The sequence below is a fragment of the Haliotis rubra genome, unplaced genomic scaffold (genome assembly GCF_003918875.1).
Source record: "Haliotis rubra isolate DU_JTF1 unplaced genomic scaffold, ASM391887v1 Scf1007, whole genome shotgun sequence".
NCBI lineage: Eukaryota > Metazoa > Mollusca > Gastropoda > Lepetellida > Haliotidae > Haliotis > Haliotis rubra.
Window position 1 is genome coordinate 28,688 of NW_025764901.1, and position 24,599 is coordinate 53,286.

Here is a 24,599-nt window from a genome sequence, read left to right on the forward strand (position 1 = left end):
TGTGTGCGATGCCTACACGGTTTCAGCCGAGCTGATTTATTAGAATCCCACCGGGAGGATTGCCAAGGTGTGGGGCAGACGGCCATACGAGTCGACATGCCTAAGGAAGGTGACAATATCTTAAAATTCGACAACCACAAGAACCAAATGTCTGTGCCTTATATCATATACGCCGACTTTGAAGCCTTGGTCAAACCTGTTACCGGCGGGGCTCCCACAGGCGGGGTTGTTGGGGGTACCCCAACCACACTCAAAACACAGGAGCATGAAGCCTGTGGGTTTGGATACGTTGTCGTCCGTTGTGACGGGGAAACGAAAGCTCCGGTAGTGTATAGGGGTCCTGACGCGGCTGAAAGGTTTCTAAAGTGTTTGCAGGAGGAAGAAAAAATTATTAGGAACGCACTGTATAGAGTCGCTCCCATGCGTATGACCCGAGCTGACAGGCTAGCTCACGCCTGTAGCACTAACTGTCACGTGTGTGACTCACCACTGAACGGTGATTCGGTGAGAGATCACTGTCACGTAACCGGTAAGTATAGAGGCGCCGCTCACAGCGCGTGTAATCTCAAGCTTAGAATCAACCCTAAGATAATAAACATCCCCGTTGTCTTTCACAACTTGAGAGGGTACGACTCTCATTTGATCATGCAGGCCATCGCGAAAATCGATGGTAATATAACGTGCATCCCCAACAACATGGAGAGATACATCTCCTTCAGCTTAAACGGTCTTAGGTTCATAGATTCAGTACAATTTCTATTGTCTTCATTAGACAGTCTGGTCAAGGCCAACGATACCTTCCCTATTACCGATCGATACACGGACGCCGAGACTAGACCCCTGCTTATGAGGAAGGGTGTGTATCCCTATGAGTACATGGATAGTTTGCCCAAGTTCACCGAGACCACACTACCCCCCATCAGAGAATTTTACAGCAATCTGACAGACTCGGAAATATCCCAAGACGATTACTCGCACGCTATTAATGTATGGAATAAACTGGGTTGTAAGAACCTGGGTGACTATCACGACCTGTACTTGAGGACAGATGTACTGCTGTTAGCCGACGTGTTTGAGACGTTTAGGCGGACATGTTTCAAGCAGTATAAACTCGACCCCGCATGGTATTACACCAGCCCAGGTCTGTCGTGGGATGCCTTGCTTAAAAAGACCGGAGTTAAGTTGGAATTGCTTACGGATTATGACATGCACCTATTCATTGAGAAAGGCTTGCGAGGTGGGATCTCCATGGCAACCAAACGATACGCGAAAGCAAATAATCAATACGTGAAGGGCTACGACCCTAGCAAGCCAACCAATCACATTCTCTACCTCGACGCCAACAACCTGTACGGCTGGGCCATGAGCCAGTATCTACCCACAGGGGGATTCGAATGGGCGTCACATGAGGTCGATGTTATGAGCATCGCGCCGGATTCGAACAAAGGTTATATCCTCGAGGTTGACTTGGAGTATCCCAAGGCATTACACACATCACACAACAGCTACCCCCTGGCCCCCGAACGTATGAGGGTTAACCCAGACTGGATGTCTGAGTACCAACATAACTTGTTAGGTGGGCGTGTGACAGACGTTGAAAAACTCGTGCCCAACTTAATGAATAAGACCAAGTACATCGTTCACTATCGCAACCTACAGCTGTACCTGTCGTTGGGTATGAGGCTGACCAAAATACACAGGGTGCTCGTGTTCGACCAGAGCCCCTGGATGGAGCCTTACATCAGAATGAACACAGACCTCCGAAAGCTTGCCACCAGTGACTTTGAGAAAAATCTCTATAAGCTCATGAACAACTCGGTGTTTGGTAAGACTATGGAGAACCTGAGGAAACGCGTGACCGTGAAGCTGGTTCGGTCGAATGAGGAAGACAAGCTCAGGAGACTGATAGCCAGTCCGGCATTCAACCGTAGCAAGATATTCACCGATGACCTAGTTGCCCTACACATGAAGAAAAGCCACATAAAATTCAACCGGCCTGTTTACGTGGGGATGAGCATCCTCGATTTATCCAAACACCTGATGTACGACTTTTACTACAACGAGCTCAAGAAACAGTACGACGACAGGTGTGAAGTGTTGTACACTGACACGGATTCCCTGCTGATGGAGATTCGAACCGAGGAGGATGTGTACGAGGACATGAAAAAACACCTCGATTTGTACGACACCAGCGACTACCCCAAGGACCATGCCATACACAGCACGGTAAATAAAAAGGTCCTAGGTAAGATGAAGGACGAGTGTGCTGGCACGCCCATAGCCGAGTACATAGGGTTGAGGCCTAAGATGTACTCCATACTGAAGGCCGACAATAGTGAGATCCGGAAGGCTAAGGGTGTTAAGAAGTACGTGGTGAAACAACACATCAAACACGCCAGATTCAAGGAAGCCCTGTTCAAGACCCGTACCTTTAGACATAAAATGAACACACTTAGAAGTGATGGCCATAAGATATACGGACTGACAATAAACAAGACGTCCCTGTCGCCTATGGACACTAAACGTTGGATAGCTATTGATGGGATAAACACGTACGCGTATGGGCATGAGAAAATTGAACCAAGAACATAGATATATATGTCACGGAACCAGAGAAAGTTTGAGGCTATTTACTATAGCCCGCGTGGGTACTGGAAAGGAGCTAGCGCTGTAGATAAGCTGGCTAAAATGGCGCGAGTACCCCCGGAGGAAGCCAAAGCGTGGCTTGAAAAACAAGCCCTGTGGCAGATCTATTTGTCACCACCACGCTACGTGCCTAGAAGGAAGTTTGGTATTAACATACCTAATAGCGTTCACCAGGCAGACCTACTGTTCCTACCCCACGACAAGAGGTACAAGTATGCCTTAACCGTAGTGGACGTAGCCAGTCGCTACAAGGAAGCCGAGCCCTTGACCACGAAAGATTCTGCCCAGGTGGCTAGAGGATTCGAACGCATATACAAACGCAGTCCGCTGGCGTGGCCAACAGAGCTGCAAGTTGACCCCGGGCGGGAGTTCATGGGTGCCGTGTCACAACTGCTAGCCAAACACGATACAAAGGTCAGGCGTGGCACGGCTGGAGCTCCATCATCGCAGCCGCCATAGTTGAGAGATTCAATAGGACTTTGGCTGAGCGTTTATTCGGACATCAGTATGCGAGGGAGTTGGCCGCCCCGGGAAAACGATCGACTGAATGGGTCACAAGGTTACCTAAGGTGGTGTCGGCAATCAACCATGAAGTCACCCGTCTCACCGGCAAGAAACCGGCAGACGCTATCAAACTAAAATCAATAGTTGCAGAGTCGGCTGCTCCATTGCGTGGGAAGGAGAAACAGATACCAGATAGGGCCCTAGTTAGGTATCTATACCAGCCATAGATAAAGGGAACACGAGGGTGATAGCCAGGCGTAAGAGAAGAATTATTGAGCCACCGATCCTGTCAATATGGTCAGATCTCAAAACTTACAACATAGATAAAGTTGACATCGGTTGAAAGCCGACGAGCCTAACTTGTACTACTTGAGGGATGGGCCAGGCAGAGGGTTTGTAAGAGAAGAATTATTGATCGCAACATCACCTTGGGGAATTGTGGCTGCGGGGACATTTTAGTGTTACCTTTCTATCTTTCCGGGTCAACACGAAGTAGTAGATACAATGGTAGCAAGAGCTAAGGGTCCGACCAAAGCCTTATTTGGGAAATAAGGTTTTGCAGAGGCTTTGTTGGAACTGGTCCCGGACAATCATTCTCTCAACTACTCTGTGGCTAGCGCTGAAACCAATTACTTTTGTGAAGCCAAACAAAACCAAGTACCTTTGACAAGTGGGGAAATCGTTTGAATCCATGTGCTCAGTAAACTTTGGGTTACGGTAAGGACAGATTTTGTGACGGCAGTGACATTTTTCTAGTTTCATGTTATTTGTATTGTAATTTTCAAATTCAAAGATATCAAATGTCTTGGAATCCTATTTATCATAAAAAGTTTGTATCAAATGAATAAAATCAATAAGCATCTTAGTGTGATTTTTTTTGTTACGGTAAGGACAGGGAAGTGTAACGGCTGCGACAAAGAAGAAACCGGCTGTGATAGGGCCGTTACAGTAGTGACATTATATACCGTCACAATGTCACTGCCGTAACATGCAGTCTTTACCTGTTTTCTACATGACAGGGACATCCATAAGCAAGTCTTTTGCCTATTACATATTCTTCAAACATTCTAAAATATCTGACTGACAAGTTTCATTAATTATCTTTTAAAGTAAACATATAAAACTGGCTATTATTAAACATGTCACTACCTTTGTTGTGTCACTACCGTAACAATTAATTGCAATGTCCATGCCATAATAATATCATTTTTGTTAATTAATTAAAATTGATTTATCTGTTTATGCCTGGAATTTGTAGTGCGATTATGTTTGGTAGTAGAGCTTCAAGTAAGCATAATATAATTCATATTCTCATTTTGAATTTATTGCTACATATTACTTTACATTTGCAAATCAGAAATGAAGGAATGTTTTTGCTTGTTGGCCCCTTTTAAACAATGAATATAAAATTTTATCTTTTCAAAATGACGTTTCAAATTTCGTAACGGTAGTGACGCATTGTCATGAAATTTCTAATAAAAAGGGTAAAATTTGGAAAATGAAACGTCGTTAAGCTTGCATAAGTTATGTTTTGTATATTCAGAATACTATGAATGTAATCAACAACATTTCAAAATAAAACAAGAAAACAAAATTTGCCAACATGAAATATGCACGAATTTTGAGAATGACTGAGAATATATCTATATCTCTCTCTCTCTCTCACACACACACATTCACACACATTCACACAGGCACACACATTCACACACATTCTTTTTTTCATCATTCATGATATGTCAGAATGATATCCACTTACCTGATGACACAACTTCCGTTATCGGCACACTGGCCTCGTGGGACATGTATCCAAGGATCGTGAAGACTACAAGACCAGCATACATGCTTGTTCCTTCACACAGAAAGGTGCACACAATCGCATTTCTGAATAAGATTAAAACAGAAACTATGTACATTAACACAATCAATCATCCACCAACTTCTATTGGAGGTTTAAGTATTTAACTGCATCTTTACATTCCTGATACTTGAACTCAACAATTCATATCACGTAGCTTAGACAACCGAAACAAAAGTACTTTTGCTTTTAAGCAATGGTACAAGGGGGTTAAGACTCAATTTGTTAAATAGTTATTAACTCAAATTAGAAGCCAGGGAGAACATTCTTTTCAAATATCAAGCTTACTTTTGGGTTCAACAGAAAGGTACGTTTTAAGTCCCATAATTTAAAAAATACCAGAAGATTATGTATATTCTCTCACAAGTATTAGTTCTGGTTGGTCAGTCAGTGTCAAATCACAATCAGTAGGCGGCTCGAAAGAGACTTTGTTTCAAGATTTTGAAAAATCGCACTTGATTATATATTCCGATGCTTCCTTAAACGTCTTTAGTTATACCTATTTCATGGTGACTTACAAATACACACGTTCAAAGTCTATCATTATGCGAAAGAATATCTATTGTACATATTTGAGATTCCTTTCAGAATGAACCTTGAAATGCCACTGCGATTCCTTTCAAAATGAACCTTGAAATGCCAATGAGATCCCTTTTAGATTGAACTTGCTATGTCAGTGAGATCCCTTTTAAACGTAACCTTGAAATGACGGTGACATGGCCTTCAAAATGAAACATGACATAAGGGATGTAGCCTGTCCTGATATTACCTGAGACAGTTTGTGTTGAACTTGGTGTAACTTGACATAGTGATGATACAACCCCAGGCCACACCCAGGGAGTAGAACACCTGGAGACACGCCTCCAACCACACCTGATGAAGACGAAAATATCACTTCAGGATTACCTTCTTATGCAAAATGAGTCATGGTGGAAGGTCACATGTAACAGTAACATTCTTGAAAGAACATCGTATAAAAAAATATAAGCTGTACGTCTGGAGTCATGAAGATTTGACTGTCCCTTGTTTTCATTTTCTTGACACTATATACGGCAACACTTTGGTCAACAATACTGAACAGGTGAACGCCTAAACCAATAGACAACACTGTGGCTTCTTTGCTTTCTACTATGCGCATCCAAAGGGTACAGAAATAATACTATTATACATTGGAAGTGGGTAAATTCGCTTTCATTTTGGCCATGAGGCAGTCTATATGTGCAACGTAACAGAATAGCAGCAAATGTTGTGAGTCTCTTTATAAACAATATTATCAAAGAAAAGATAGCTATTGAAATTCTGAGTAGATCATTGAAATACCACTGTTGACTACTACAAGTCATCAACAATGTGGTAATTAAATCCTTCATCACTAATTGCAAGTATCTTGATAGTTTTATACATTTAAGATGGTTTACTTCTGAAAGGTCGTTGACATCAAGTTAGATATACAATAATTTGATAATCAGATACGCTGATGAGTTCCCTTATAATACACGACCCAAACTCTGCTTATCATTGCTCTGTGACACAATACCTGTACTTCCAGAAGTTTACTGAAATTTGGAGTGAAATAGAAGACAGCTCCATCGGTTCCTCCCGGTAGAGTCAGTCCACGAATGAGCAGAACAGTAAGGATGACATACGGTAAGGTTGCTGTTACATAGACGGCCTGAAATATATCAAGGTGGAGTCCTTCATGTCACTGCTCTCGCAACGTACTGAATTGTCATACTATTGTAATATGGACATAAACATTCTATTATAAACATCACCTTCTCTGAACTATCTGCATCTTCAAAATCAACACCAACACTAAATACAATAGTTAATCTATCATATTTATAGTACCTATAATTCAATGTTGGTTTAACAATGGGTATACAGGACATCGCACCTCTATTACATCCACAAAGAAAATGCTACAGAAAAAGGGTTTTCTTTTCTTTCTGTAACAAATGTTTAGTCAATCGTTCTCTATACATTACACAAATGTCTGTCAATCTAACATGATATTTATACCTTTCCAACAGATCGCACGCCTTTCACCGCGCATATGAAGATGAGGAACCAGGAAGCCAGAAGACACAGCGCCATCTCCCACTTGATCGAACCAATTTCGTCGATACCCTTTGAAATCCCAAGTGCCTTGTAACTGAATATATAGGTATATGTAAACTTTAACATCAGGTTCAAGAAAATTGCTCTCGTATACTTTGTTTGGCTGTGTAAACTGAACGTATGCCGGATTGATGGATCTGTCCCATTGAGATACTATGCCAAAGTTTATTAACTTCATACCTGTACTGAACAGCCTTTGATGCCCTTAATATTTTACCATCAAATACCACATTTTAACGTCTTTTGATTTGACGCGGTCAACGATCGAACATTCGACCCTATGCTCACCGAACAGACACACTATCCATGGTTAATATAATGGATGGCATTTCAAATATAGTGGAATTTATCAGAAACAACAGGATGCATGAAGAGTTCCAAAAGCGAATTATGTTGTCTGCCTAGATATCATCATTTGGTATTTCGTGTGTGTGTTTGCCGTTTAGCGCCGCAGTCACCAATAAGCAAGCTATCTGACTACAAAAATCCCGTTACGACAGTCGCGGCAATCCCGACATCCCCTCTCTCTCTCATTACAGCAAACGGAAAACTTCCACGTACTGCCAAAATTCTTCCGCTGCTGTACGATATTGATTGTGTAAATCCTCGCTACTGTATGTTGTGATGTTGAAGTCAGTAGTATTGAAGCTGTAGGACTTGTTGACCCAGTCACTTGTGGCATTGTACTCTGCACAAAAACATACGTTCAATATTATTTTTATTGCATTGTTTCGTTGAATATTATAGGCATTTAGCGGACATTTAGAAGGATATAATCAGCATATTCAGGAACATGAAAGCCTGAAAACCGTTTCAGTACCACAAGAATCCAATGCTTCAAAGCAGAACATATTGTAAGATTAAACAAAATGATAGAGGGAAACACTTTTAAAGCATGGTCATATATATATATAAATATACTTCAAATTGAATTTTAAACCCTGACCGATATTTTTTGTACATTTTACAACATTACCATTTGTCATCTGGTCATATTACATGATATGGGAACGGTTGAGATACCTCCAGTTAATCTATGGTGCAATGCCTCGACGCCAGCAACACAAGTGTCAGTGTTCCACGTGTTGTTACAGTTCGTCCAGGGTAGGACGGTACTGAAAGAGGATATGGCGTAGTACATCGCCCAGCCACAGATTACGTTCAGGTAGACGGCAGACCCAACACATATGATCAGCATGCCAATGCCGATACCTGCACAAAAAATAAATGACGTGATAGTTCATATTGACGATATCTGGTTGAAGAACAGCTTGGTGTTATTATCTTAAGAAGAAGTGCACCCCACAGCATCAACTTTGTCATTTAGTTTGATTTTACTTGAATTAGAATAACAAGTCTGAAAACATTTTGATGTTATTTTATTACATGTTGCATATAGAACGTTTAATGAATTGTATCCACGTATAATATTATTATTTCTCTTCCTATTGGATGCAATTTGTGCCAGGAAAAAAAATATCATAGTAAAAAACTAAAAGGCTGCTGTGTAGCCTAGTGGTTTAGGCGTTCACCTGCCCGAACGCTTGCTTTCGATTCACCACATGGTTACAATTTGCGAAGTCCATTTCTGTGATATCAAAGAACAACTATATTCTTACTTACTTAGTCATGTATGCTCAACAATATATTTCAAAGGTTTGTAATCGCATAACTCTTATGTCACTTTCCATATTTGCACTAACAAGCAAACTGTTATACAGCATATCATAAACATATGTTACTGTTACAGTTGTCACCAACCTTTCATCAAAGGACACAGGCTCCAGACGTGTGAAGGACTCATGCTAGTAACTCTTATGTCACTTTTATATTTGCTCTAACAAGCAAACTGTTAAGTAGCATATCATAAGCATATGTTACTGTTACAGTTGTCACCAACCTTTCATTAAAGGACACAGGCTCCAGACGTGGGAAGGACTCATTCCTGAAAACTGCCCCAGAGCAACCTCGAGAAAGACCAGAGGAAGGCCACACAGCACAAGACACATGACGAAAGGAATCAAGAACGCCCCTAGAACAAACAGACATTTTGTGTTTTTGTTCAAGTGCATAGTTTATGCTTGTAAGAGGCGACTAATTGGGTCGAGTTGTCAGGCTCGCATACTTGGTTGACACATGTCATCGTATCCCAAATGCGTAGATCGCTGTTCATGTTGTCGATCACTGGTTTGTCTGGTCCAGCTCGATAAAAAATCTCTTGTAGAAGAGTGATCCCAAACAGTTTCATGCGAATTAAGGTAGAAGCTATTTCTGTCGGGAACCAACGTCTTTTGTTCATAATATCATTAAACTGGAAAAAAATGTTTATGTTAAATGCCTAATAAGCATGGACTTCGAAAGTATGCATCAGGAACACCGAATCAGTAATAAGTAGTGGTCCGTCAGTTTGTTTCTTCTTTAACACCGCACTCAGTGGCATTCTAGCTATGTGACGTTGGCCTTTATAAATCATCAAGTGTGAACCAGAAACAAAAACAATGGCCAACATCATGTTCATGGAAAGATATTGATATTTAGTACCTCCACCGTTTCTCTGGCAGATGTACGGGAATCGCCAGACGTTGCCAAGGGCTACGCAGAAACCAATCATGGACAGCAGGTATTCTATCTGGGAAGCCCATTGTTCTCTCCCCTCTCTCCTTTCCATTCCATCATGGTCGGAGTCCTCAGACTCCATCAAATCCGACATAGGAACTTCTACCTCAGATTCACGGTTGGAATGCATCCTGAAGAAATAATGTACAGTAGTTGTGAATGAATTGTGTTGAATTCTCCATCATAAGGGATAAATATTTCAATACCAAAACAGTACAGGACCTTTTTATTAAAGTTAATTATCATTTAATCATTGATTTTTTAAAAGAGATAGATTTGTTAAATGAATTTTGATATATGTTTTGTAAATAGATAAAGTTTTATAATTGGTAGTTCAGATTATCAACTTAGATTGTTAGTGGCTGTATTCTCAAAGGGGCTTGAAGTAGCGTAAATTTTGTGTCCTCCTCAGAGGGTACGTAAATCCCAAAAACTTTCAATGTAAATTTTCACGTACCAAGTTTTAAGCACAGTTTTTTTTGTTCTTTTAAATTTCGGCTAAATTTTCCTGCAATCGCCAGCGGCTGAAGGGATGGTGCAAATCCATCTAGGCTCCATGCAGGTAGCAAAAGTAATGTAAGTCCCCATGGTTCCAGGTATGGTTATCTACCTTCAATGCTGGCGATCTATAGCCCGTGTTATATATTGTATTGTCTTCTTTAATTACACTGTTTTAGTTTTACAGGCTAGTTTTATGCTCATATCTGTGATACTCTAGTATTTTTACTGTCCATCGTCGACAGGTTTAACTCTTCACAATGTTTGCATTTTTGTATTATCTAAATTGTTTTCGTCACGATATGGCTGAGATATTGCCGATGTGACTCACTCACTCACTCAACAAACTACAAGGTGTCCAAGGTAGTTACGCTCCAGTAATTAGACGGTACTTTGAAGGTACACAATGTTTGATTAATGTCAGGTAATTAGCGTCGACTGTGACGTGGCTTACCCGTAACTAACACCTGTATTGACTTACCTTCACCTGGAACGACGGTATAACCTCGTCTCGTCCTTCGGTACAGATAATTAGGGATGAGCAAGTGGTACTCTGTAAGTTTTCAAGGGACCTTGGACCTTTCACTGTAGTTCCTTCAGCAATCACAAGAGGATATTGTTCTTTTAACCGCTTTTTCACTGTTGGTGTTGCTTGTCCAACCCACTCTATTTGTCACTTAGCCAAGACACTTCTGACACAAAACTTCAGTCTCGTTAGAAAAGATGGTGCCCTGAGCTTGTTAGAAGGAAAGTTAGTCACAGTCAGAAGAGAGCGGACTTGCACCAGACCCACTACAAAAGAAATGTTTTGTCCGAGACATTAAAAACTATCTCCCAGTGTGAAGTGAAACAAATCTATTTCACGAACGTTTCTCTTTACTTTTAAGAATACGGATACCTGTACTTCTACTTGCTGTGGGCGAGCGATCTAAGGCGCCAGGCTAGTGATCCAGCGAGCTGAAGGTGCGGGGATCGAGCTCGCCTGTGACCGTGTGTAAAAACCTTGAAGTCAGCTTTGCGTGCAGACTCTTTCAGTGTTGTCACAACCCCCCGTGTATAGTACACAACCCTGTGCACGTAAATGAACCCACGAATCCGTTGGTAAATGACCAGATGGTGGCCACATGAATACGTGCAAACACCTAGTTGCAGGTACTGAAACGTGTAGTAAACTTCGACAAAGTACCATGTGTCCCAATCCACCCAGCTGTGAATGGCTAGGATGGGAAAGCTGTCCGCATTTGTTTCAATTACGCAAAAATATAGAAGAAATAAAAGAGATCAAACAATGTCATATCAAATGATATATACTGAACAAAATATGAAACTTCACATTTGGAGAAATGAATTAGGTGTATGATATCCCATAATTCTCACGCCACGCCTTACAAATGTTGAATAACATAACAAGAGGACGGGTACGATATCTGATCGCCCCAGGTCATGTCGAGAACAATCAAACTCGACTGCATCATTTGCGTAATCTGTTTACGATTTTAGCGACAACCAGTAACTCACTGTTTATGGGTCGCGTAACTGCTCAGACCACACGAAACTGCTTGCGCGCTGCCCATCTTCGTGCCCGACGTCCTTAAGTTGGGCCGATTCTGACACAGGTAAACAGTTATGAACGGCTGGCGATTACGTGCCTGATGCTTAGGGTGTGGATTCGAATCCCGGATGGGACTCAAAGTAACACAAGTACTAGAATTTGTACTTTACTAAGGAAGTGTATTCCCAAATATAACATATGTTACATTTGACCACTTTCTAAATGGCATTGTGTATTCATATGACTTGTCTCATTTAGCACAAATGAATGTTTGTTAACTGCAGCCATTGACGCTATGGTCACAGACAGTGTTGTTTTGTTTGTTTGTGTTTTTTGGTTTTGTTGTGTTTTTGTTGTTGTTTTGTTTTTGTAATCATTGTTTGCTGAAACGTTTGGAATTCTAACCTTGTTTAGAAATTGTCTGGACTGGAAACAGTTTTGAAAAAAATTTGATAATCAAGTACATTGTGCGTCTAAATTTGTTTAGGTTGGGCACTTTTAACATATTCTTTTTAAATACAAATATGTGATTGATCGTTTAAAGGAGAATACTAACATTTTTTCTAAATTCTAAAAGAAACATTTCATGAATAAAACTGAACAAAAAGTTTGTAAAATCGCAATAAACACGTTAAAAACGCACTCATATTTCCGCCTATTACGCAAACACCCGACACTTAAAGGGGCACTGATCCAGAGCGAACAATGTTTCGCGCCAACAATTGCCTAGCTGCCAGGTGGTCAGTCCCTGACGGACGAGACGGACACGGGGCTGGGAAATGTCCACCTTTTCAACCTAAACAATGGAAAAATAAGAACGATGGATGCCAATCATGATCAGATGCCCCTATTTGAAAACATCTCCGGTAGTTCTTGTCTGATTGTAATCAAGTATACCAGCAGTGTAGGCTTTTTCTGATTTTCCGATGCATGGATGGTGTGATGACTGATCCAATTTGATTCTGTTTCTATGTGTTTTTCACCTCGATATTAATTATGTCATGTAACACTGAAATTTCTTTTGACCTATGATATTAAAAACACACATTTGATCTATTTGAGTCTGTAAATAAATCAGCCTAACTTTGCCATTGCTAGAAAAATCTGAACATTTACTTAGGTAAACAGGTATATACAGTAGTACACAGTACACATTAGTACACAGCAAATGCTTACATGTATTTCTTATGGAACAATGAACTTCCGTTCGTATCTATTATGTCTATCCATAAAACGTTCGTATTCATCACTGATTATAACGATTTATACATTTTTTGCATATAAGACTGTTAAAAGACACATGACATTGTTACGGTTAATATTTGCCGTGACAAAAGGTTTAAGAGTCCCCTTTGAACCAGCAAAATAGAACACAGACAAGTCTAAATTATTCAATAATATATTGAACAAACAATGAGCAAGCTACAATGAATGACAATACAGATTTCTAGTACAAGTCTAAAACATTCAATAATATATTGAACAAACAATGAGCAGGCTACAATGAATGACAATACAGATTTCTAGTACAATGCAATTGAGTCACAAATATAAAATATTGGGTCACAAATATCAAATATTTATTCACCAGAGTCTTGACATTTACAGTGAGAACAGATATACTGATTGAAGGCTGTTTACAATGCCAGCAGTTGAATAGACAAGCACGGTCAGTCTTGAAATGTTAAACAACTTGACGATGAAGGAAAACCAACTTCTATCACGATGTTATAAATCCAGTCAGGTGAAAAGTCCCATGTCGCACTACTCAACAACCAGTATTTATATAGCTCTTACACATTTCTCGAGCATTCTAGCAAAGCTAGGCTCCATCAGTATTCTCTCGGAACGATATGGTATGTGGAGCACACGGCATGAAGTCAACAAGCTGCTAAGGGAGGCAACTCTGAAGTGCTATCAAAAAGGCGTGCCGCTAAAAATACTATTGCCATTGAACATATATGATGCGAGATGCGTGCCAAAACCCACACTCAAAACTTTAAACATTGTGACCCATAATAACTATCACTTAATCAATGATATTACATATTACAAAAAACATACTCTCATAACAACATGGAACAGTTTTTTTTGTCAGCTGCAGATGAATGGCATTCCTTTATGTGGATATTGATGGATATATTCCTTGAAGTAGGTAATGGCCTGATGTTATTGCTCTAACTTTAATCGATTTTAATTTTAACGTTTGTATTTTGTTTTTATTCATTTGTTGTAGCATCCAACATAATCATTCAACTTCTCTATTTTCTTGGAAAAATAACAAACCGGATGATCAATTCCTGAATCATCCTCTTGAACCAGGACACCACCTGCACCTACATCACTTGTATCAATTTGGAACTTAAATGCTTTTTCAAAATTTGGTGCCCTGAATACTGGAGAATTCATGAGTATTGTTTTGACTGGTTTAAATGCAGTCTGACAACTGCTATCCCACTGAAATTTTACCTTTTTCCCAAAAAGGTTGATAAGTGGTGACAAAACTTTCTATAATAGCCTGCCAGTCTCTTAGACTGAGGTACTGGAAAGTGTACAACTGCTTCAACTTTAGCATGAACTGGCCGTACCTGGCCGTGCCATACAACATGCCCTAAAACTACAACTTGTGCCTTTCCAAATTCACACTTTGTAAGATTCACAGTCAATTTTGCTTCAGACAGTCTTTGGGAAAGCACGGATTCTCTTCAGATGGTTTTCCCACTCCATGCCATAATTGATAACATCATCCATATAAGCTTCGACACCGTCAAGACCAGATGTGACATTGTTGAGAGTCTGGAACGTGGCTGGTGCGCTCTTCAGACGAAATGGCATCACTTTGTATTGATACAGTCCATCTGGTGTAGCAAAGGCGGATATTTTCATCGAAGCGGAATCTGGCAGAAGCACTTCAATAAGCCAAACTTATGTATTGAGCTTGACCAATGCGATCAATGATATCGTCCGCCCTCGGAATTAAATAAAAATCAGAAAGTTTTCATGTCAGCACAGCAGCGCCAACCATCTCCACCACTCTTCGGCACAAGAACATATGGTGAACTCCACGGACTGTCATGTCTAACATGTATTTTCCTTCTTTCCACAGAATCTCACGTTTCACAGGATTCATCCGATACGAATGATGTTTTACAGGTACAGCACCACCTACATCTATATCATGGCTAACAACATCAGTACGGCCAGGCACATCAGGAAATAAGTGAGAGAACCCATGAATCAAATCTGACATTTGAGCTTTCTGCTCAGGGGATAAATGTGATAATTTCCCATCAATATGAGCTAACACATCAGAATGGTGGAACATTATCACTGAGGCCATCAAACTTCACATTGCCAAGACCACAATCAATATTGTCAACATGTTCACCAGTGACTACAGTACAATCAGTAACTGGTTTGGTTTCTTCCAGTCATGGTATTTCTTAATCAGGTTTTCATGACACAACCTCTTTTGCTTACGACAGCCAGGTGTCAGGATGACATAGCCTGTGGCGCTCTCCTTTTGTCAAAAAGATATTTAACCCTGATATCCAGCTCTCAGTGGTTGATCAGGAATGGGAAGTAAGACTAACACTTTTTGCTAGGCCAGCTTACATGCATTTGAACGTCTGTTCCTAAATGTAAAAACATAGTCTAAAAGATTGATCTCAGGATTTTGATTGAGCCTTTGCTATTTCAATCTTAGTGACCAAATACAAGCTCAAAGAGACTAAAGCCTAAACTTTCCTGAACTGTCTCCTTGACAGCAAAGAGCAACAAATGCACACCCTCACCCCAATCTTTCTCTGTCTGAAAACAATAAGATTGATCATATTCTTCAAAGTTTGAAGAAATCTTTCTAAAGCTCCCTGTGACTCCGGTTAATAAGCACAAGACTTAACCTGCTCAATACCCAACTGGTACATAACGTATTGAAACACCTTGAACATATAATTAGAGCCCTGATCAAACTGAACAGCATATGGCAAACCAACTAAGGTGAAACATTTATGAAAGCCTTGACACTTAAAGGAGTAACAATCCTACGATGAGGAATTGCTTCGGGAAATCTGGTAGCAGCACACATGATAGTGAGAAGAAACGGATTAGATACCAGACTTCGTCTTAGGTAGTGGACAACACAATCAATGATCACTCTACGGAAACGTCCCTCAAAAGTTGGTATAGGTTTTTCAGAGAGCGATAGGAATTTTCTGACTTAGTTTTCCAACATCTGGGCATGCATGACAAGTCTTGCAAAATTCAACCTCATTTTGTCTCACACTGGACCAAAGGAAATGTGCCATCATTTCTTACAAGTTTTGTTTACACCAAAATGACCTGCCATGGGACTTCCCTGTGCCAGTGAAAGTACATGATTTCAAAATAAGTTTGGTATACACTGGTAATACAATTTCCTTTCATCCCCTGCGGGAACATCCGGAGACCTATATATACAACATCCTGGAAGTAATAACAAACTGGAACCTTGCTAATCTCCTCAAAAGAAACAGTGTTACTGGCCAATTTCTGCAACTCAACATCCTCACCCTGCGCACTAATAAGCTGCTCTCAAGTAAGAATGTGATCACCAGCTGACAAACTATTAGACTTATCAAGAAGACCTGAAGAGTTAACCCTTTAAAGATAAGTCATCAGCCTCTACCTCATAAAAAGAATGGTCCATAAAAGTACCTGACAAACGATAAATGGAAGTCTTGGAAGCAATGTCTTTCAAAATGGAGCAAGTCACTGTGCAAGAAGGAAAAATAGCCAGAAAATAATCATCCAACTTTTCTGTACTAACTAATCCCCCGGAGAAACAGTGGCAATAGGATCAGCACCGACTTTGGCCCCCATCAGATCATTACCGATCAACAAATCGACACCAGGAACTGGGAGAGAGTCAAGATCACCAACTTTCACATCACCAGATTCGGATCTGAAGTCCAATTCACAGAATGGAGACTCATCAGAACAAATAGCCTTCAAAATCAGAGATTGAAGAGCTCCAGAATACCTCAAAATAAGAACTGGCTGTGGGGTAGAATTATCTCCCATAAGTGACACAGAACCTTTAGAAACAAAGGGTAAATACTCCATCTGAACTACAGAACCTGGGGACTTACTGTGACAAAGAAAACTCTCTTCAGAACCACCCGGAAAGAAAGGCTTAGGCTGTATAGACACAAAAGCATTTGGGGAACCTGCAGACTGATTTTAAAATGGAGTTTGTAACATGCAGAATGACATGGCGTCTTACAATATGCACAAACTGGATCGGAACTACAAGAAGCCTTAGACTTTGACTGAAAAGAATGTGATTGCTTCTCAGTAGAATTTGAACCTGTTTTAACACCACTGGAACCTGCATGTCCTGAAGTTTTAGCCTTTTGACCAGAAAACTTGGTATTACCCGGAGACCTAAAAGAAATCGTGTGAGTCAAACAATAGTCATCTGCCAACATTGCTGCCTCATGTGAGATGCCAACTTTATGTTCATCCAAATAAGTCTTGAGATCAGAATGAACACTCTGCTTGAAATCCTCTATCAAATCTAACTGCCTCAAACCATCAAAATCTGGGACCTCCATAGAACCACACCACCTATCGAACAAAGATTCCTTCTGAAAATATTCATCTGCTTCTTTTTCATTGAAAGGGGGTACCAGTCTGTCGTGCCTTGCAATGTCAAAAGAGGAAGGGTTTGAGTGAGGAGCCTTTTCGAGCTTTTTCACCTCAATTTCTTTTGTCATTTTCCAATTTTCTGAATTCTACTTCTTTCTCCATTTTGAACTTTTTCAATTCCCTTTCTTCTTTTTCTTTTTCTATTTCTGGCCACTTTAGTTCCAACTGAATGAAGTTTTTTTCATTTCCGAACCATTTAACCATTTCCAAAACTTCACGTTCAAAACCTCTCTCACAATCTCTCCACATCTGAAATTTCCCCATAGCAGGCTTGGCTTCAAATTGGAAATGTACAGAAATTTGCGATAAATCTGATTTGCGCAAGTCACCCACTGTCTCAGGGGAAGGGGACTTAAGACAACCCTCAATTTTAAGCATCATTTTGCTGGTTTCACAGTTACCTTGTTTGCAAAATTACAGAAATTTGAAATAAATTTTCCACAAAAAGTCTCATATGTCAAATGAATTCGATCCCGGACGAGCCCCAATTTTTTGTTACGGTTTAGAAATTACTGAGATAAACGTCTTGTGAGGCCCCTTTAAAAACACAAACTAAAACACAATCGAGTCCATAATATTGAATTATATATTGAATAAAAGATAAACAAGGTTACGATGAATGACAGAACAGATTTCTAATGGAATACGATTGGGTCACAATTCTAAAATAGTAACTAAATTTCCATAGTCACCAAAGTCTTGATCCTTGTAGATGTACTGATTGAAGTTTATTGACGTTAGCAGACAGATGAGCATAAACCCAAAGTCGTCCCGTCCTACATTGTCAGCAACCATCCCTTATATATCAACAGTGCCGAAATGCTACCACCTCTTTAATCATCTCCGCTAAAAGGAAATATTGTCTTCACAGTATACAGAATAGTATGGGGAAACCTGCTTCCCTTTACAGGTTTATGAATACCCTGCTTGGTAAAGGAGGTGATGGTGATAGAGTACCCCCCGGACAAAGTCACATGGAACTCGCAGACTCCTTCAACTCATTTTTCATTTCAAAGATTGATACCATTCGACAAGGACTTTCAGCCAAGGAAGTTGATAGGTGTTTCAGTGAACCTCTCTTCACAGGCGATCCACTAACAGTTTGCGCCCTTCACCACCGAGGACATTGAATCAATTATCCGCTCTTCAAAGCCTACCACCTGCGACTCCGACCCCATACCAACTAAACTTCTGTTTCAATATCTTGACTTGTTGCTGCCAAGCATTACCAAAATTGTCAACTCAAGTTTGGAGAGTAGTGTATTTCCATCCAGATTCAAGCATGCTGTAGTCAAACCTCTGCTAAAGAAACCTGATCTTGACTCTCAGAATCTTCAGAACTTTCGACCTGTCTCAAATTTATCCTTCATTTCCAAGATAATTGAGAAGGCTGTGCATGTCAGACTCAAAGACCATCTCTCTAAACATCTTCTGCTTGATGAATTCCAGTCAGCGTATCGGCAATACTATAGTACCGAGACTGCCTTACTGCAAGTGACGAATGAGCTTTGTTGTGCTGTCGGTGATGGTAGGATTGCTGTTCTAGTGTTGTTGGACCTCTCTGCAGCCTTCGACACAATCGATCACCATAGACTCTTGTCCAGGCTCACACAACAGTACAGACTTGAAGGTCATGCCCTTCAATGGGTGACGTCTTATCTGTCTGACCGACAGCAATCTGTTGTCGTTGGCACTGAGAGATCAAAAGGCACTGTAATCACATGTTGGGTGCCACAGGGATCAGTCCTTGGTCCAGTCCTGTTTGTGTTGTATACCCGATATGTCGGAAGGATTACTACAGACCACACAGTTTCTCACCATGCCTACGCTGATGACACCCAGCTCCTGAAAGCATTTCATCTGCCAGATCTATCCACGGCTCTTCAGTGCATCGCTGAATGTACGCAGGACATCAAGTGCTGGATGACAGGAAACATGCTTAAACTTAACGACACAAAAACAGAAGCAGTTCTCATTGGTACAAAGCAACAACTTAGCAAGGTCAAAACCGACTTCCTTACAGTCGCAGACTCTGACGTCATATTCTCTGATGTGGTTAAGGATTTGGGTGTCCACATCGACTCTTCCTTGACTCTGGATGCTCATGTTAACCGTCTGAGCAGGACCTGCTACTTTCACCTAAGATCCATTGGTAACATTCGGCAATACCTGACAACTGCTGCAACTCAAGCCCTTGTTCGAGCTCTTGTTACATCTAGGCTTGACTACTGTATCAGCATCCTTTCAGGCCTCAGTTCTAAACTCCTTGATAAGCTTCAGAAGATCCAAAATACTTCCGCCCGCATCATCAGCAAGACTTCTAAACGTTCCCATATAACACCAGTGTTGAAAGAACTGCATTGGCTACCAGTTAGGGCCAGAATTGACTTTAAGATCCTCTGTCTGACATACAAGTGCCTCCATGGTTTGGCTCCCTCCTACTTGACTGAACTCCTACATCCGTATGTCCCCGCACGCAACTTGCGCTCAAACACACTAAATCGACTGGTCATCCCATCCTACAAACTGAAATCCTTCGGACACCGATCATTCTCTTACTCCGCGCCTGTGCTTTGGAACTCTCTCCCATGTGCCCTTAAAAGCTCTGACACAATTGACATTTTTAAGTCCAGACTTAAAACCCACCTTTTCTCAGTATATTATGTATAACTTCATCTGTAAATACTCCAGTGTAAATATTCTGTAGCGCTTTGAGCATGCCTTAGGGTGTGGAAGGGGCGCATTATAAATATGCATTTATATTTTTATTATTATTATATACCTAATATACAGTTCTAGAGTGTTCTAACAAAAGCTATACCATACCACCACCATCTAGAAACTACTGGAATCCCACCGTCCTTCAGCGCTTTAAACTTTTGTGACCCATAATACTTAAAAGTAAAGTTCATTAATCTGACATTATTATTAACTAAAACACATTCTCATAACAATATACCATTATCAACAATGAAACAGGTACTTCATTATTTGCCGTTGTATGTATAGATAATGTTTTGGGTTTGTTTTTGTTTCTTATAAACTGCAGTATTTGGGGCTCCAGATCGGAACGAACGTTATAGCGAAACATTTTCAAGCTCATGGGAAATGTGTGTTTGAGTTTGATAATATATATTTCATCACTTGCTTTAATCAATGTTAAACATTACGATTGACAGTAAGTTGTAACATGTAATGATGTGGTACAAATTGAATATCATGAAATGAATATGGAGTAGTATTGTACCAAATCATCGGTATACGATAAGGGTTATGTCGATCTAAAACTGCCGCCCAAACTATTTAGCTCGTCCGTGGTGTTATTTCCCTTGTTCGATGACGCCATGCAATCACAGACTGCAGAATACTCCATTTACCAATTACAAGAACGACAAACAAACAACAACAACAACAACAACAGCGGTCTACATTACTGTAGCGCTTGGTTTTACGCATTATGGCAAACCTTAGTCACATATGACGTCACTAGTAAAAAGGTCACGGACTTGCTAGAGGAATATGCATAATTGACGAATCTCAGATAACAGAAACTGTTTTCGCGAATAAAAGATAAATAATAACACTTTCGCATTAAAAATGCGGTACTTTATCTTTTATGTTTATCTTTTACAAAGTCAGTTATTGCAATTTTCTTGTATTCTCCTTCAACGACTATAACACAACAAATTACTGTGATAAATGTCCCCCAAGACTTCTAGAGTTAAAATTGGGTATAAAGATTGTTACAACAGCAGATCTGCTTGAAATGTACGGGCTCTTATTGACGCTCAAACAGGAGGGGGGTAACTGAGAAATGACGCTATTAACTATATCACACATTTTTCAAGGAAATGTTTATGTTAACAAATTCATTAATCGCCAATTGAAAACAGTTTGAAACTTTCTAAATCATACATTTCTGGCGCATTTTGAATTGAAATGACGCTATTAACTGTATCTCACAGTTTTCATAGAAATGTTTATGTTAATTAATTCATAAATGGGCCATTGAAAACAGTTTTAAATTTTCTAATTCATACTTTTCTGCCGCAATTTGAATTGAAATGACGCTATTAACTGTATCTCACACTTTTCATAGAAATTTTAATGCTTAAAACATGTTGAGACTTTGGGAAGCTGGGAAGCTGAGAACCTACTGTCGGTTGTGTATGTCAAAACATGTTAAACAATACTAAGTCTATGCTCCTTTCTGAAGTACAAAACTTCCAAGTACATGTACCTATTTTACACCTCAACACATTTCACAGAGTATAGAAGTGGTGTTCTCTAAACTTCATTAATAATGCAATATGAGAAGAGATATCGGAGCAAATTGCAATGTGCTTTATATATAATGTAGTGTTATGTAATTGAGTTCCAAGGACTGAGATTATCGAAAGTTGATTTTGAATCTGAAGGATAATATGTTGAAATGAAAGATTCTGTTTATCTACGTACTTGCAGAACACAAGGGATATAGGGCAGGGATACAGGGCAGGGAGTGAGAGAGTGAGTGAGTTAAGATTTCACGTAACATTCGTAATACCTCAGCCATATCGCGACGAAAACAATTTATACAATAATGATGAGTAAAACCTGTCGACGATGGACATTAAAAATACTAGAGTATCACATATTTGAATGTAAAACTAGTATGTAAAACTAAAACATTCTATTTAAAGAAGACAAAACAATATAAAACACGGGCTATAGATCGCCAAGGTATATCACCAGACTAGGGACCATGGGGACTTACAGTGCCTTTGCTACCTGCATGGACCACATAATCAAGTGAATATATATGCACATACACACACTAGGAAGGGTATTATATATCATATACGACATTCCCATTTAGAACGACTGACTGAGTTTGTTTTACGCCGCTTGTAGCAATATTCCAGCAACATCACGGCGGGGAACACCAGAAATGGGCTTCACACATTGTACCAATGTGGGGATTCGAACCCGGGTCTTCGGCGTGACGAGCCAACGCTTTAACCACTAGGCTACCCCACCGCCCGATTTAGAACGAGGAAACCAGGCTAAAACTATGACAATTGTCATAATAACCCATCATAGATGATGTACAAATGTAGTTGCAAGATGCTACAGCACTTCAAATCTGCCCTTGAATGTTCCCCCAAAGGGTTCTTGGAGAGCTGACATCGATAGTTTGAACACGATACTTGCTGTCAGCACTGTCACAGTGTGCTGGCACTTTGAAACTGGCATCACTGAAGACAACGACGTACAAGCACACACACGGGAATCGCTCATAGAATTTAGAAAGTGTTTATGAAGGATTTACACATCTTCTGTTTCCAAGGTATAACTAATAATTATGATAAGAGGAGTCAGTTAGTTAAGATTTATAGTCATATCGGCAATATTTCAGGCATAACGTGACTGAAACAAGCCATATATTGATAATATATTTAGTTCGATTTTATAATCTGTGCACAAACGACAGAAGCACAACTAGAATATCACAGTGAGAGTGCTATTTATAACTAGCATGCATATGCCATTATTTATGACAGTGCAATATAAGCACACACTCATGCGCATTTTGTAGTTGGAATCCAAGAAACAACCGCAGATGTCACATTTTCACAGACTGACTGACTGCAAGCTAGCTGCCTAAAATCTAGGGTAGATTGTGTATTCATGAAACCGTAATGAGTGAGTGAGTATGGTTTTACGCCGCTTTTAGCAATATTCCGGTAATATCACGGCGGGGGACACAAGAAATGGGATTTACACATTCAACCCATGTGGGGTATAGAACCCGGGTCTTCGGCGTGACGCTTTAACTATTAGGCTACCCCATATACCTGAACCGTAATGAAGAAGATCACCACAATAGTCCCGGTTAGAGTGCTGTACCAGCTGTAGTGCACACCTAAATATAATCATAAAGCGTGACTCTTAAGTCTTAAAATTGCGTGTGCGACATTGTTGGTTGGATCAAAGAAAACCAGACATGAATTATAGTGACAATATTTCTAAAGTTTAGCAGTTAACAAAAGCAACAAAACCATTTTCAAAATCATAATAGACATCTGCCTGACTGCACATTGATAACCTCGCGTAGAATGTCGATGTCACCATGACCCACCGGTGTCACAGACAACTTCCTATTCAGTGGCCAACTGTGAAGCCGAAACAATATCTGCACATTGATTACCTCGCGTAGAATGTCGAGGTCACCCTGCCCCACCGGTGTCACAGACAACTTCCTATTCAATGGCCAACTGTGAAGCCGAAAGAATATCCGCGAGGACGCTTGGTTCAACTCATGGGGGAAGACCTTTTGAATTTTGATAAATCAACTAATCATTGCAGTATGGTATGAAGTTACACTGTACACAAACACTGTCAATAATACGAAGTAGGTCCAATATATTTCAAATGTCTAGAACTCATGAGATATGTTGTATGACCAACATTTGTTTGGAATATGTGAAAATAATCATTTGCATCAGTTTCAAACCCTATTGAAACAGCTTCACATTTCCATTTCCGTCGGGTATGTTTATACTGGCTCTTGCTGATCTTAACGCGGATGTGAAAAATTTGGCCCCCTCGTTTCATTAATTTAAACCTGAATGAGTGCACTCGTGTGTACGAATATAAATATATACTGAGGGAAGAAAACAAGGGATCAAATGAAAGCACAGGTGTTCCTTTATTTGTTTCCAGGTTTCTTCACAAGTGATGCGATACAACGCTTGTGAAGAAACCTGGAGACAAATAAAGGAACACCTGTGCTTTCATGTAATCCCTAATTTATTTTCCCTCAGTATATTCCTCTTTCAATACACCAGTCACATTTATAGGATGATTCAGAAGAAGGTGGGATAAACACACATGCAAACCTGATAAAGCACAGCAATATCATTCAAAGGGATGGGTTGTTTGACAATAAACATCGGTAGACACTTTTGCTTTATCATCCTGTGTGTTCATTCAATGCTTCATTCAAATAACGTGCAAAATTGAATATGTCTGAAATCCTTTCGTGCCTAGCCTGTTGGAACTTTGCGTTGGCATAGAGGCCAACCCAGGAACGCGTGGTCGTCAGGTTCGGGACCATGGTAAGCAGACAAAGCT

The 24,599-nt window shown here is 40.2% G+C and overlaps 1 protein-coding gene across 3 annotated transcripts in view; it reads right to left on the reverse strand.

Moving 5' to 3' along the window:
• The window catches only part of LOC124267884 (sodium- and chloride-dependent glycine transporter 2-like), a 48,631-nt gene that overhangs the window by 18,810 nt on the left and 5,222 nt on the right, over positions 1-24,599 (reverse strand). For 2 of the 3 annotated variants that reach the window (XM_046702877.1, XM_046702884.1), the window contains exons 2-10: positions 10,725-11,035; positions 9,671-9,876; positions 9,030-9,161; positions 8,153-8,341; positions 7,691-7,817; positions 7,031-7,163; positions 6,546-6,680; positions 5,778-5,881; positions 4,910-5,034 (exon numbers count right to left, since the gene is read on the reverse strand). In XM_046702877.1, coding sequence (XP_046558833.1) covers positions 4,910-5,034; positions 5,778-5,881; positions 6,546-6,680; positions 7,031-7,163; positions 7,691-7,817; positions 8,153-8,341; positions 9,030-9,161; positions 9,671-9,875 — 1,150 coding nt within the window. In that variant the 5' untranslated portion in view covers position 9,876; positions 10,725-11,035. Of the gene's footprint in view, positions 1-4,909; positions 5,035-5,777; positions 5,882-6,545; positions 6,681-7,030; positions 7,164-7,690; positions 7,818-8,152; positions 8,342-8,890; positions 8,914-9,029; positions 9,162-9,670; positions 9,877-10,724; positions 11,036-24,599 lie in introns of those variants that run through there. The other variant, XM_046702888.1, reaches the window with a different exon arrangement.